Raw genomic sequence first — 16,192 nt, 5'->3', positions numbered from 1 at the left:
TCTACCACCACATGACCCCCGGTGAGGAATTGTTCTGGTTTCCACTTCAGAATTCCATCCGCAGACCCAGGGAAACTTTGACTACCTGCCCCCACTGTATGGCAATGTCTGTTTCTATACTGACCCAGTTTTCCCTTCCTGGAACTGTTTTTGTTTTTGTTTGTTTTTTCCTCTCCTTATTTTCACAACCTGGACCGATTTTAAGTGCACAAGATGGGTATGATGTGGGTGGCCTTTTCTGCATGACTTCTTTCTCTCAGGATGTTTTCAGTGTTCATCCGCGTTGTGACAAGTGTCAGCACTTCATTTATGGGTTTCACTGTGATTAAATCTACACAGCATGACTTTTACCTTTTATACCGCTTTAAGCACATAGCTCTACGACATGAAGTAGATGTACATTGTTGTAGAAATACCCTCAGCATTCTTCTCTGGCACTCGTTCTATTTCTCCAAGTGAAGCTGCATCCATTAAGCAGTAGCTCTCCTCAACCCCTGGCACATACATCCTGCTTTGTGCTGTTGACTTTGACTTGTCTGGACACCTCGTACTAGTAGGATCATAGACTGTCCTTTTTTGGTCTGGTTCGTCTCACTGGGCATAGACTTTATGGGTCATCCACGCTGACATTAGTTTTGAAGGCTTATTGTGTATTTACCACATTTTGTTTATGGAATCATCCATCCGTGGACACTTGGGTTGCTTACGTCTTACTGTGAATAACACTGGTATGAATATGGGTGCAGAGGTGTGTGTTTCAGTCCCTGCTTTCAAACCTTTTCAAACCTCCTTGATTACTATGGTTTTATAATACAGTTTGAAACCAGGAAGGATGATGCCTCCAGCCGTGTTGTTCCTTCTCAAGGTTGCTTTGGCTCTCTGGAGTCTTTTACAGTTACATAAAAATTTTAGGATTAATCTGTTTCTGTGAAAAATACCCCTGACATTTTGATAGGGATTGCACTGAATCTTTGGGTAGTATGGACATTGTAAGAATATTAATTCTTCCCATTCATGTGCACAGAATATCTCCATTTTTTGTGTGTTTTCTTCAGTCTCGTTCATCACTGTCTTGCAGTTTTCAGTGTACAGGTCTAGCACCTCCTTGGTTAAACTCATTCCTAGGTATTTTTTTCTTTTTGATGAAATTGTAAATGGGACTGTTTTCCATATTTCTCTTTCTGATATTTTGTTACTAGTGCACAGAAACACAACTGACTTTTGTATATTGATTTTGTATCCTGGAACTTAACTGATTTTTTTTTTAACTGGTTCTAACAGTTTTCAGGTAGACATCAGTATTCATGTAGATTTGCTTACATACAACTCAGCATTTAAAAACAGTCACCTTTTTGCATCAGACTCTCTCTCTCATATCCTTTTCCTTCTGACTACAGTACATCCTTAAATCAGTCTACAGGCGGCAAACTCTGTGTGTTCATTTGAAAACGTCTCTATTTTGCCTTCATTCTAAAAGTGTTTTTTTCTCATTAGAGCCCAATCCAAAAATGGGCAGAAGGCCTAAACAAGCAATTCTCCAATGAAGACATAGAAATGGCCAATAGGTATGTGAAAAACACTCAATATCACTAATTATCAGAGAAATGCAAATCAAAACCACAGTGACGTATCACCTCACACCAGTCAGAATGGCCATCATTCTCAAGTCCACAAATGACAAATGCTGGAGAGGCTGTGGAGAAAGGGGAACCCTCCTACACTGCTGGGGGGAATGCAGTTTGGTGCAGCCACTGTGGAAAACAGTATGGCGATCCTAAATGATGTATCTTTGCCAAATGTAAAGACAAAATCTTAAAAGCCATTGGGGAGCCTTTAAATGTAGAGAGAAGAGCACAGGGCGTGTCTGCAAGGGAGACTGGTTTTGGTGGAGCGGAGTGTTCGCGGACAGGCGCCATGGGAAAGGTGTGCTGGGAGCAGTCTGGAGCGTTTTGAAAAGCAGGTAATGCGTTAACACGTAAACAGTTTCTCTTCTCGTGGATGTATGATTATATGCCCATGTATGATTATATGCCCAATTTAAGTAGGAGCAGATTTCTACCAGAGTAGTAAATATATAACCAAAAAGCATGATTTGAGTTTAGAAGAATGACTAGCGTCTGCTGGGTCTGATTTTTATCATTCCTCTACGTTACTCAGTGCAAGGAATTTGTCTCAGAGTGAGCGCCACAATTCCAAATTCATGGATTCCCCTGAGCCACATCTTAGTTACACTAAAAAGTGATCTGTGTGAAGGACATCATTGAAATGAAGTGTTTTTTTTTAAAGACTTGAATTAACTTTATGAATAGTGATAAGGCTTACAGCCAAGGGGGAAGAGGTAACATGGTGCTTTATGGTCAGTCATTCATCTGCGTTCATGCGCTGACTTACAACCTCACAGCCTCACAAGTGGTTGTTCCAAGCTACGGGGCGTTATGGCAAGGCCAAAAGTGGCTAGAATTATGCACTCACCAAAGTTTCTTCCACCTCTGATCATAGTGACCAAGTGAAAGGAGGAATGAGTTGCAACCCCTGATCTTAAGAGTGAACCAGTGTCTATCAAGTCCAGAAAAGTCTGGTGGGGAAATCAGACTGCTAAGTGAATTCAGACCATTTGGGAAGTTTCATAAGCATAGGTAGTAACTTAAAAAGGTATGCAGGACTCTGTATTCATCTAAAAATGAAATTTGATTTTTTTCTGAAGACCCTGGGGCCCAGCATACTCCCTGAGTTGGGGGAATAAAGGTGAGTCTGGGGAAAGTAAGGTGGGTAGAGAGGGGCTATAGGTCAGGGGTGGAGTGCAGGGCTAGCATGCAGGAGGGTGTAGGCTCGAGGGAGGAGAGGAGGAGAGGACTCATGGCCCGGATGTGTGCTTATGGACCTCACTGAGGCTCGTACTCACCCCGAGGAGCAGCAGTGCTCAGCTAGGAGGTCCTGACTCTTCCGCCGTCTGTATCACATTGGGCTCTGAAATCTTGGGGACATTTCTCCATCTGCTGCAAGCTGCCAGGATGCGGGTTTCTCAGTGAAAGTGATTTAGACCTGAAACAGCAAGCTCCACTGTTTTAGTTCAGAGATTTTTTTCCTGAGTCGACCAGATTGTTGGTCAAAATCCGACTTTTGGGTGAAGGCACGGGGTGGGGTGGAGCAGGATCTGTGGAACTATTCACTCGCTGGCTTCCTCCAGGGTAGACTAAAGGACAAAACCTGTTGAGAACACCCCTCACTATTGCTTCCTTGCTGGGTGGTCTCTGTCAGGTGAATAATTTGCCTGTAACCTCCATTTCTCCCTGGTAAGATGGTGCAGAGTAGCACCTGCCTTGTGGATGGGCTGTTGTGAGGATCCAGTGAAATGATGCAGGAAGGAATGGTGATACACAAAGAGGAAACTGCCCTTTGCATCACAAATACTGGCTCTCATTGGTGCTAGTAAATAGTTTGCCTTAATCTCCTGAAATGACTTAACACGAAATACTTACATTGCACCTCCTGTAAAGAATTTATACCTTTAGCATTTTACAGCGTCTAGAGCCACACACAGCAGTAACAAATTTAGTTACTAAGACTGAGCTCTTCTAATGAGGGGAGTTCTGAGAACATCCTCTGTCTGATATGAGTGAAATTTTATTCACTCTATATGTAAATCTGAGACATATACATATTGTTTTACATAAATATGGGTATCTGAAGAGGATTCTAAAGTGACTAAGACCCATCGTTAATTTTTTTTATTTTATTTATTTATTTATTTATTTTTTACTGTTTGCCTGCTTGGAGCTTCTTTTAAAGCATATACTCTTATTTATTACTTGGTACTCAACGGCCCTTGTATTATTATCATAAATGACCTTGGGCTCACTGAGGAAAGGTGCTCAGAGCTCCTTTGAGAGAGGCTACGCCGCAGAGCGGAGCAGGTGAAGCTCAGGCGGCCTGGGGACTGACAGGTAGGTCGGCAGCGAACTCTGCCTTCAGGGTCTGGGAAGTGAAATGAATGGATGACATGGGCCAAGCCTAACAGTAGAGGGTGGCGGGGATGCCCTGCAGTCTGTGAGCCCCAACCCCACCTGGGTGGGGGTCGGTAAACGGACCGCAGTGTAGCCTACAATCTGGTTACTGTATTACAAAAGCTGAAAATGTCAATTTTTGCCCCAAACCTTCCCATTTTCAAATTTTGACAACGAATACAATGAACAGACACGTGTCCCCTGGCCTCTGATTTTCGAATTCTGTTCAGCTACCCCCACAACACTTGTGCCAGGAGAGCCCAAGGACCCTGTAATGAGCCTTTTCTGTTTTTCCCTCCAAAGCTCCAGAAACATGACAAAGAGGAGGAGGACTCCCCCACCTTGTGGAGATCGGAGGAGGAGATGGCCGCAGAAGCTGCAGCGCTGCGGGTCTACTTCCAGTGATGCAGGTAAGGATGTGCACTTCCTGCGGCGTTGCTTAGAGCCTCCCAGGGCCTCACACAGGAAGGGTGCTCCCTGCCCAGCATGGGACACAGCAAAGCAGCTGCACTCAGGAAGAAGACGTGGAAGCCAGAGGGGAGAGGACCTCGACTTTCGAGGCACTCACTCACCCTCCGGGCTCCTCTTCCCCTCGGTCCCTGCCCTCCACAGTCCAGTCTCCACCCAGCAGCTGGAGACCGTTAATAACAAAAACCTGATCAATTAAAAAATCAAAGCCCGTTGAGGGAGTCACGCTGCCCTTGGGCTCAAGTCTCGGATCCCTCTGTTGGGGGCAAGGCTCTGCGAACCAGCATGACCCCACAGGCAGACCCTGCTGCGCCTTGGGCCTCCTCTCCCCGCTGCTGTCTGGTACGCCGCCTCTGTGCTTCCCTTTCCCTTTGGCTGCGAGGAAGCCCAGGCCGCAGGGAAAGGTCAGACAGGAGAGAATTATCTCTTTGCATTAATGATGTTTAACTGTTGGGAGAGCACAGGTTTAAGACTCCGGTGGAAAGCTATAGCCAATCTCAGTTCCAAATTCTTACACAATGTCAAGGGGTACACCCATCTCCTGAAATTTACTAACAGGGTTTCCATGAAATATTGGGGCATATCTTGACTAGAATCTGTTGTTTATCTGAAATTCAAATGTCACTGGTGTCCTGTAGTTCATTGGGCAACCCTATTAATAAACCTCCTTCGGGATGATGGACCCCAGAAAAAGATCCTCTTTAAATCATTTCTTTCGTCTGCTTCATTGGGCCTGTGTAAATGTGTTTATACTATAAGCAACCAAAGTAGATCATATGCAAATTAAAAAGGCAGTTAGTGAACAAATACTGCTGACAACTGAATTATACCAAATTATATCCACGACTTAGAGATCATGATACTTAGCTAGAAAACACATTCGTTGTCCTGTTCTGTTTTCAACTTTGGAATGTAAGTCTATTTTGGTTAGTTTAACATAATTGTGTATTTCTTTCCCCATCCTCCTCCTCCAAGCATTCTAGTTACTTAAAGACCCAGTATCAGCGACCTCTCCCCCATTTCTGTCAGCTGTGCTGTTGTGCTCAGGCCCTTGCTTCTGGAAAGCTGTTTCTTTTCCCTGTGATTGGTTTGTCAGCTCTGCACTCAGACGCCTAGAGGGACATGGTAGCCTAGCGGTAGCTGTCTTTGATATTTTATTTTTAACCTTTTTCACTGCTGTCCCCCTCCTTCCCTTCCCCTCTTCCCAAAGCCAGCCTGTTCAAATGGGGTCACCATTCTTCAGACTCATAGGCTGAATTCAGACTCAGCTTCACAGACTGAATTTCTCCCTTTCTTTGGCTTTTTATGTGATGGGTACTTTCAAGGAGAGGCGAGGAAGCTCTAGGCTTCTCCCTGGGGCTTGCTGAATGGTAGGATTCTGTCTCACAGTGTGCTCTCAAGACAGTTTGAGAATTGGAACTTCTTACCCAAGTGTCCTGCAGGGTTTGCTTTGTCAGCTTTTGCTTCTCTCTTGCCTTGAGGCCGAACGTCTCCTGTCTTCCAAGTAAATGAACTTGCCTTCTCAGTCTTCCCAGAAAGACATCCACCTCATCTTGTTCTACAGACCATTGTCAGGGCGCCTGTGGGTTTTTAATGAACTAACATTAGAGTCATCTTTAAGGGTCTTTGGCTACAGACAGAACAAATCACCTACAGTTTTCCCAGCAGTCAGACGTGGGACGTGACAGCAGGAGGGAGAGAGCAGGAGGCTTAAGAGTTCACAGCTCGCAACCTGGAAGTGAGGGCCCTAAACGCAGGGGAGGGTCCTAGGGCTGGCCTGGAGCACCCCCCCCCCCCCGTAGCGCGAGGGAACTATTTACGGCTCTCCTTGGAGACAAACGGAAAGGGAAATGTTCCTTTTGGGAAACCTGGTCATTGGGTTGGTCCACCTGGTTCTTTGATACCCACTCTCCTCCCTCTTCAAAATGCACCTATGCCCCAAATGTTTCCACAGTGTCAACGGGTTCATGGACTTTTCTGAAATGTGTTAATAAATAGGGCTGTCATGCAAGCTAGGCACATACCTAGACTTACAATATTATTCAGATGAACTTGGCCTCTCCATGCTTTCCTGACTACCCCTCAGCAGCAAGGCAGTCTTTACGGACCCTGGTATTGCTCATTCTCCAGGACTGCACACTTCATAATGTGCACACAGGCAGATACCGTGGGGCTCAGCCCCGGAATTGCTAACTCTTGCCAACATTGCTGAGAAGTGATGAAAAAACGGAGACTCAGTGATATAAAGTGGTATTCCAAAATAAATAGTAAGTGATGGAGTGCAGATGGAGTGCAGACTGGAATCTAGACAGCCCCCCACCACCAAGCTCCATCCATTCTCTTTCTCTCACCACCCACCTTGCTGCCAAGAGCTCCCGTCCCCAGCTGACACCCCCACCCTCTCCCAGCTCCCCTTGCATCTTCTGAACGGCCTCTTTGGCCTCTTCCCCTGGTCTGCTGGCCTCCCCGGTTCCACCGTGAGGCCTTCTGTGCCCTGCAAGACTTCCATGCCAGCCCCGTCAGGGCCACCCTGTCCAGCACCTGCCTCCCTCGCCAGCCACATTGCAGCCAGGCCACAGGAACCCAGATGGACTGAACCTTCACCACCTGATTGATTCTGCCTGGGCTGCCTGCCCGCTTTTCTCCACCACCTGACCATTGGCCTAAGTCACAGGACCTGGGGCAGGCGCAGTGTTTCCCAAGTATCATTTATTCCCATTTCGTCCTGATTTTTCCCAACTTTGTGCACCACTTCTTACTTATCCAGCTCACTCTTACAACTTCAGCTCATCGATCTTAAACTTTGTATCTTAGCCTCAATGAGAAATGAGTATTACTTCTAATTAGAAGTTAAGCATAAAAAGAAGTAGAAACACAGCGCTGATAACTTGCAGCTCTGCATCGCTGCTCGGCCGTAGCCGTCAGGACTGAGGTTCATGCTCTTCTTTGTTAAAAGAGAGAGGCTGCTCGTCTCTAGAGAGGTGTCTTACTCTGGCACCAAACCAAGACCCTCCATTTCCCTATTGAAAAGGATTAAAGGAGAACTACCTACAGAGGGAGTCCATGCAGATCAGCTAAAATGATCTTAAACAGGCCAGAGATGCCCATCTCTGGAAAACAGCAGTGGAAGTCAGAATGCAAACCCTGACCAAGCAAACTCCAGACCTGCCCCAGCCCTTACCCCAGGGCTCCCCAGGCCTCTCACCTGGCCCGTGGAGAACATAAGCACATGGGGGAGCCTGGAGTGAGCTCCCCTGGGGGTGAGAGGCTGCTCTCTGGTGCCTGGATGAAGGGCTGCAGGCGCGACACCCCACTGCCTCCCACAGGCATGCTCGGTCTCCGGGCTGATCTCATCTGTTCGTTTGCCATTCATCCACCTGAAGTGCACAGCAGAAGGGGCAGCTGCTGCCCAGAGCTGCCCTATCCAGGAAAAGGAACTGAAGTAGGCCGAGAGCGGCTCTCTGCTGCACGTTCTGTGTGAAGAGACCTAGCCGCCCCTCTGTAGGTAGTGAGGCCCGTTCTACGGCTTCCTCACGTATAAACCCAGTTAAATCCTCAGCACGGCAAGACTGCCATGGGGCCACAGAGATGCACGTTCCCAAACTGGACAGTGTTTCCTCCACCTCTTGAAGCCATCACGCACCAATATTTCGCTTAGCTGTATAGAAGGATTCTCCTGATCTTTGGGGTATTTTGGCCTCTCTCTGAATCTTTAGCTGAGCAGAAAATGACTCTGAATTGCGGTTGCTTCAACAACAGTAAAACTCAGACGACGCCTTCACCACGCACAGGAAACGGCACCAGCCCAAAGGCTGCTGAATGAAGCTGAGGCTCACTCTTGACATGAAAGGACCCTGAGGAGCTCAGCGATCCTTCGGTTCCAGGAATTCACCATCTGCCTTCCATGGCTCTTTTCGTCTCTGTTCTAAACCACCTTAGATGACAGAGGAGCTGCATTTCTTATCTCACCTTGCACCCTTCTTGGAACCTAGTGGTCTTTATTTAGATGTTTAACACTTGGGTATGTAGAGGCGGCCAACCCAAGTTTATCATCATCTCCCACTCCCACCCCATGTTGGAATGGAGTGGGCTGTGTTGTTTATAAACTGGGCAAGCATTGCCCCTAACTTGGAGAGAAAGCCAGAGCGGAGCAGGTCTCCACACCCTGCTGTGTCAGCAGGTTCATCTGTAATTCATCACATGCTCCTCCGTGCCTGCCATTATCTTATAGATAATTGGTTGCCTCTCATTTACTCATAACAGAGCTGTGCAATTTGAGCCACTGAGTCAGCCCAAAACAGCATTATTAGTAGTTCCAGATATACTCCCAAGGCAAAATTTTGACACTGGCATTTTTGAAAAATCACCATAATTTCAGCCACTGGACCACACATACCACTACCACGGGTAGTCGAGGTTTACGGGTTTACTTATTGAGCGCACATTTGGGTCACAGAATTGTACCTTTTGAAACCTGCCCCACCAGCCTGGAAAAAGCTCACCCTTCTCAGAGAAGGTCTACTCTCAGCACAGCAGCCTCTGATGAGAAAGGCTCAAGTTGCAGATCTTAGGACTCATGTTTTCTTGGGGGAGACAAGGGTTACCTTCAGCTCCTTGGCCAGCTCAGTCCTAAACCCACCAGGTCATCCGCATGTGAGGGTGTCATCCACACCGCTGAAAGGGTTTGCCAGCGCTCCTGCAACCCACCCCCACGCTGATACAATAAAAGGTTGTCCTCAGCACAGGAGGGGCCCCGCCCTTGTTTACGGCTAGAGATACTTCAGTATGTTCCAGAGCGCTTTGCCACATGAAGGGCCCATCATCTTAAATAAAGCAAGAAAAGATATTTTAGTTTGCTTTTCTTCCCTCTCCAGTCCATATTCCTACCGGATTATGCTTCGTCTCCCCTCGTTCTGTGCAGACTATGTTTCTAGAACCATATTTCAGTAGGAAGGAATTAAAAGCTCAATGAGTGGCATTAGAGAAATATAAATCAGGTCCCCAGGGCCTACAGTGGGGACAGAGGACCACACACTCAGAGAGACTTTAGAAGTAGTCAAATCTAGTGTCCCATTAAATCATTCATCATAACCCCAGGACTAACCATTCAGCTAGGCTTTGAAAACCTCCCTTTATAAACATTGAGTAAGTCCACCCCATGACTCCAAAGTGACTTTTTCTTTTCTAAATGTTTCACCAAGGTCCAGCTTTCTCTCACATGCACCCAGTAGTTCAGGCAGAAGAGTCCACAGGCCACTCATAGCCAAGCAAGCTCCAGGGCTGCTCCACTGAGCTGTGGCTCCACTGGTCGCAGACGTGACCAGTGTCCCGGAGGTAACTTTAACCCTCCTGAACCTCAGAAATCTGTAACCCGTCAGCACAGAGTCTTTTGCAGAAGAGTGCAGTCCAAATGCCAGGAGTAACTTTTTAAAGTTTTCAGTTTTACCTGCATCCTGCAAAATCATGAAGCCTAGCACGACCATCGTCTTCATCCTCACCTCCACCCTTCTGGGGCAAAAGCCTAGACATTTCTACCCACTCCGAAGACTCTTCCTCTTTCCCTCCTTGCTTCTCCCCACCCTGTGTGGTCCTCTTCTACTTTTCTCATTCTGTCTTTGTCTCTGCCAGAAAGGAAGGCGGGGAATAGTCTCCTAGAGGTCATGGGAGGTGAAGATGAAGAAGGGCTATGAAAATTCACATTAATAATCTTTGACTCATCACTTAATAGCTAATATTTATGCAGTTCACTCCACCCTATGCCTAAAATGTCCCTCAGCCATGTCCTACATAGTACGTGCTCCATTATTTTGAGATTCCAGGGACATACGTCATGTGGGCACTCAACCAATCAATCCAGGCTGCGCTAGCAACAGCAGCTCTCAGTTGTGCTCCTTCTGGTTCTGATGATCCAAAAGACACTGCAGGGTGTTCTACAGCCTCTAACTGGTGATGAATGGTAGGAGCAGTGGAGTCTGTGTCTTTTTAATTAAAGTCAAGTCCAGAAAAATGGAGGGAAGAGAGGGTAGTGGGAGAGGACATTTAGACAATTACAATGTCCCACGGGGACTGCTTGTCTCAGGGGTGTTAGCAAAATGAGAGCCCAGCCCAGTTTGATGCCATGTGCCCGCTCTTCTTCCTCTTTTCCCCTCCTGTCTCCTCTCTTCTTCCTCTTTTCCCCTCCTGTCTCCTTCAAGTAATGCCGCACGTGTCCTCGGGTGAGGGCAGCGGCCGTACAAAGACAGGCACGGAGAGCGCTGGGGAAGCCCTCCTGGGGCCCTGCCTTTACCCTCCTGTACCTGCCACTCCCTCCGTGTCCCCCAGAGCCCAGCGCATGGAGCTATTTCAGTTCACTATGGCCACTTTGCAACCCTATCATAGGGCAAGCCTTGCGCCCCTACTGCAGCCCCACGTAAATGACCTGGAGTCAGGAGAAGAAAGTCAGACGGCGGGTAACACTTCCTCTAACGCAACTGCTTGTCGTGAGCTTTACACTGACTCTCCCAAACGTGCTTTGAAAAGAAAGGGCCTGTAAGTGAAACATGACAGTTCTGCGAATACTATGGCCCAGCCCTCCAACCACCCCCCAGAAAAAGTGAAATCTATTTTTCAGTCACTTGTCCTAAGCACCAGGCATATCCACCAGCACAGGAAGGTCTGAAAAGACATTCTGCAGTCTCCTAAGAATGGTGTCTCCATTGTCTACCCATCTCGCTACCCATCTTTAAATAATTTTAGGTGACTCCCCATCCACAATGCCATTAAACTTACTCTCTGAACTTGGACACATCCATCACTCTTTGTACCTCACTTTCCCTATCTCTGAATTACTGCGATGGAAAGTGTTTTAATTCTATCCCAGAGTTATTATAAGGATGACAAAACAACAGGTAGAAAATAAGGCTAGCAAAAGCAGCTCTAGGTTGTGCTCCTTCTGGATTCAGTACTTCTCTGACAATCCAAAAGACATCTCAGAATGCTCTGCTACCTGCAGTCTACACTGAATGGTGAGCCGTGGGGACTGTGCGTCCATTAGCTATGCCAATGTGTAGATTCATTATTTGCCCTCTGACTTCTATTATATTTTAAAGATAATAAATTATGGTGATGTTCAAGTTATGAGGAATTAGTTCAAACAGTAATTAAAGAGTGAAACCTGGAGGGCAGGATGTTTTCAGACTGTTTGAAAAGGAAGCATGCCTTCTGCTTCTATTACTAACAGAGCAGATAATTTGAATCAAACTCCCCACTGTGTTCAACTAGAAAAACTGTACAGAATATAAGAAAACATCTGTTAAAGGTAACAAGGTAGCGAAAGATGACGGGGTCAAGATTCCAGCAAAGGACAGAAAGGCAGAGAGAGGAGCCCGGCATGAAGGGTTGGTCGCCTTTCCCAGGAGGGCACCTGTGAGTGTCAGAGAGGAGATGCAGCGACAGCAGTCAGAGCGGGGTTGCCGATGGCACAACCCTTTCTAAACCTCCCAGTCCTGTGTAGGACTGTGAAGGTCTGGGAAAGGGAGACCAGCCCTGGTCAACTGCAGCCCAATTTCAGATCATCTGGGCAGTTGAGAAAGTCTCAGTCCCAGAAATTGAATTAAGGTGATTGTAAATTGCTAGTCCCTTTGGGTTCCTGGAAGCAGCAAATTAAAAAATAACCTCTGGAAGAAAATAAGACCATCCAAGACCTTAATTTATTTCTACAAGTAATTTTTTTTCTAATAGACATAAGTGTGCATACGTACACACACACCCCCATACAGCATATGAGGAGACGAGTCCATATAAATAAGGTTAGAATCACCAGACACAGCCATTAAAATAACTTAGGCTTACTTTGTTTCTGGATAGAAAAGACTAGATTTTTTTTTTAAATTCAGCAGAGAGCTGGAATCTATTAAAAATATAGAGATGATATGAAAAAGAAACAAACAGAAATTCCAGACCTGAAAAATACAATAACCCAATGAATGGATGAATTTAGCAGCATGTTTCTTATAAGCAAAAAGAGAATTAGTGAACTTCAAGATGAACCATGTGAAAATACTCAGAATGACCTATGAAGGGAGAGGGGGAAAATATATGAGAGGTCAGAAGACACAGAGTATAGCGAGAAAGGCTAATAGAGGATTATGCACACGTCCAAAACAGAGTCCGAGTGAAAGATAAACCAAAAAGGATAATCCAAAAATTCAAGAACATGCCAAAGCCAGGGTGGAGGGTTCCAGAATGTGCACTTACGTACGTCATGCTAAAACTACAGAAAATTGAATCCAAGGAGTAATTTGTCAGATTTGATAACGTGGAGGCAAAAAAATATTAAAAAGTAACTTACTTTTATAGGAGTAATAATTAGACCAAAGGCAACAACAACAGAAAAATCAGAAGACCATGGAATGACGTCTCTAAGGAGCTGACGGAAAACAGCTTCCATACTCAGTCACATGTTCTGTAGAATGAAGGTCAAATAAACAGTTTCTGACAAACACTGAGAGAATTCATCACCAGCAGGCTCAGACACAAGGAATTCTAAAGAAGAAATCAAGTGGAAATTGGAAACGATTTTGAACTGAATGAAGACAACAAAAACTTGTGCCTGCAACTAAAGGTGTGTTTAGAGGGTAATTTACCTTTCATTATGACTCATATGCATTTATTGGAAGAAAATAAAAGCTTAAAGTTAACATGCTAAACATCTTTCTGGATATTGTAGTCATTAAAAAGGAGAAGAGCATATAATGAATAATTTTAGACCAATAAATTTGAAAATTGGTATTAAATTCATATGTCTAGGGAAAAATGCAGTTTACCCAAACTGACATACAGTGAAAAACAAAATATGAGTGATTTGATAACTATTAAACAACGCCAACCTGAATTAAAACCCTTCTCACAAAGCAGAGGTCAGGCCCAGATAGCTTCACTGATGAATTCCACCACACAGTTAAGAAACAAGAGTCTGAGTAAGATTCTTAGTAAGAATCTTATGACTAGTGGAACAAATTCGGCCAAAGGGGGGAAAAAAAACCTCTCCCACTTCTCAGTTAGTTGTGTGAGTTGAGTTGCCTTACACGTGAACCTGACAAGAACATAAAGGAAATCTACATACTAACTGTACCTGAAAGCAGAGATGCCGAGGTCCTAAAAGATACCCGAGAGGTAGACAGATTGTGCGTGTGTGTGTGCGCATGTGTGCACGCACGATCTATGAAAAGGGTAACACGTTATGACCGATGCAACATCAGTTTCGCGTCAGACTCATCTTAGGTCTGTCACCAGACTAATCAAGGCTAAATGATAGGGCTGTCCCAGTAGATGCTGAAGAAAATGCTGATCAAATTCAGCATCCAACTTAATAAATGTAACAGTTCTAGAAAACCTTGAGCTAGGAAGGGATATAGCCTGAAGGGCGAAATGTTGAACGCTATACGTCTGAGATTGCAGATGAGACAGGAATACTGACTATTAGCCCTGCTACTTCACAGTCTACGCAAGGTCCCAGCGAACGCAGCGAGGCAAGAATAAGAAATAAGGAGGATTAGCAAGGAAGGAATGAAACTGTCATTATCTGCAGACAATATGATGCATGCAGAAAATTCAAAAGAATCTACTGAGAAACAATGAGAATTAGTAAGCTCAGCAAGGCCTCTGAATATAAGATCAACATGTGTAAGTTTTGAATTTCTCAGCCACTGTCTGAGCTCGGGCTGCCAGAATAAACCACCACAGACTGGGAAGCTTGAAAACAGAAATTTCTGTCTCACACTTCTGGAGGCTGGACGTTTAAGATAAAGGTACCAACATGGTTGCCCTCTGGCAAAAGCACTTTTCCTGGCTTGTCCCCAGCCACCTTCTCACTATGTGCTCGTCTGGAGAAGAGAGAGTGAACTTTAATCTCACTCTTCTCATAAGGACACTAATCCCACGATGGGGCCTCTACCCTCATGACCTCATCTAAACCTGGCTACCTCCTGGAGGCCACACCTCCTATTACTATCACCCTCGGGGTGAGGGCTGCAACACGTGGATGGTGGGGGGAGCAAACAGTCCCTAGTAGCCACACAGTTAGTATATGAAAAAATTAAAAGTTAGCTTCTGTTAACATCAGAAATCAAATGCCAAGGAATAATTAAAGCTATGCAAGTTTCTAGGTAGAACACTATAAAATGTTACTACGAGGCATTAAAAAGGAATTAAATAAATGGAGGGATGAGTGATTCAATTTTATAGACTCAGTTCTTTTCAGATTTACCTACAAATTCAATAATATATCAAAATTCCCATAGTTTTTGTTCTTGGTGGGTTTTGGGGGGGTTTTTTTGTAAAAACTGAAAAATTGATTCTAAACTGCTTATCGAAACGTAGCCGGAGACTATTGAAAGAACAAGACAGAAGCATAGGAGGGCTTACCCTAAAGACACTGACTTATTACAAGGCTACAAAATTTAAGAGCATGGCATTGGTAAAAGGATGAATAGACTGATGGAACAAAACAGAGAGCCCACAAACAGACCCAGGCATATATGAACACTTGATTTATGATAAAAACATCACAGAACTATGCAGAGAGAAAAGTCTTTTCAGTAAAAGGTTCCAGAAAAATTGGATATCTGTGTAGAAAACTAATGCAACAACACCCTACCACACACCATACACAAAAGTCAGTTCCAGGTGGATTATAATTCAAGAGCTGAAGTTTTTAGAAGGGACTATAGGAGAATATCGTCATGATCTTGCCAGAGGGAAAGACTTAAAATAAAAAGACATGAAAGCATTTTATTATAAGCAATTGGTACGTTGGACTACATTCAAATGAAGAAATTGTTTATCCAAAACACCATTATGAGAAAGGAAGAGAAAGACAAGACACTGAGAGAGAGAAGGTATTTGCCACATACATAACCAATGAAGCATCAGTATCCAGGAGATAATTTTTTAAAGAAAAGAAAAAGAAAAAAAATTATAAGCCAATAAGAAAAAGTCAACCGGCCAGTAGAAAATACAAAAGGCACTTCATAAAAAAATAGTTCTTTAAATGGCCAATAATCTTAAGTCATCATTTAGTCAAACACAATGAAACACCACTATGTATACCCACCACCACAGTCAAAATTTCAAGAGACGGACAACATCAAGTGTTTGCAAGGATGTGGAACAAAAGGAACACAGAAGAGTGCACACTGTGTGACTGCATTCAAAGTTCAAAAACGAGCAAAACTAAATTATGGCTTTAGAGATAGAGTCATTTAGAGGATGCAATTATAAAAGACAGCAAGGAAGCATCACCGTGAAATCAGCCCCGTGGTCACCTTCGTGGGGGAGGCAGGAAGCAGCCTGCGACTGGGGAGGGGCGTTTGGGCTGGGAGGGCCTGGCCATGTTCTATTCCTCGTCACGGGCGATGGGAAGATAGGTGTTCGCTTTGCATTAATTCTGTGCGTCAACCATAGACGCACTTTTCTGTATGTGTTATATATACTTCACTGGAAAAAGGACTAAAAATCACAGAAATGAAAAATTTTACATTAAGGACATAAGGAAAAGAAGAGACTGAACTTAATGCATGGTCTAAGTGCTGGCTGGATATTCAATTGTTCCTCAATAGGTTTAAACAAAACAGAGTAATTGCTGCATATCATCTGCACACTGTGAGACTGCATCGGGAAGTCCATTCTCCTCCTCGTGGCCATCCTCCCTGACTTTAAGGGGCCACACTGGCCAACGAGAC

General features: G+C 44.9%; 1 protein-coding gene and 1 long non-coding RNA gene across 10 annotated transcripts in view; one reads left to right on the top strand and one right to left on the bottom strand.

Moving 5' to 3' along the window:
• Window positions 1-16,192, bottom strand: part of LOC116283963 (uncharacterized) — a 256,977-nt gene that overhangs the window by 9,373 nt on the left and 231,412 nt on the right. The window contains exons 1-3 of one of the 2 annotated variants that reach the window (XR_012060692.1): window positions 6,507-6,682; window positions 5,900-6,052; window positions 2,903-3,042 (exon numbers count right to left, since the gene is read on the bottom strand). This is a non-coding gene — a long non-coding RNA (uncharacterized lncRNA). Of the gene's footprint in view, window positions 1-2,902; window positions 3,043-5,899; window positions 6,053-6,506; window positions 6,683-16,192 lie in introns of those variants that run through there. The other variant, XR_004193693.2, reaches the window with a different exon arrangement.
• Window positions 1-16,192, top strand: part of FHIT (fragile histidine triad diadenosine triphosphatase) — a 1,244,593-nt gene that overhangs the window by 1,217,897 nt on the left and 10,504 nt on the right. For all 8 annotated transcript variants that reach the window (XM_072941591.1, XM_015236553.3, XM_031686352.2 and 5 more), the window contains one exon: window positions 4,308-4,414. In XM_072941591.1, coding sequence (XP_072797692.1) covers window positions 4,308-4,409 — 102 coding nt within the window. In that variant the 3' untranslated portion in view covers window positions 4,410-4,414. The remainder of the gene's footprint in view (window positions 1-4,307; window positions 4,415-16,192) is intronic.

This window comes from Vicugna pacos, chromosome 17 (assembly GCF_048564905.1).
Source record: "Vicugna pacos chromosome 17, VicPac4, whole genome shotgun sequence".
Taxonomy (NCBI): Eukaryota; Metazoa; Chordata; class Mammalia; order Artiodactyla; family Camelidae; genus Vicugna; species Vicugna pacos.
Note: the sequence above shows the minus strand (reverse complement) of the source record. Positions and strands in the feature narration are given on the sequence as shown.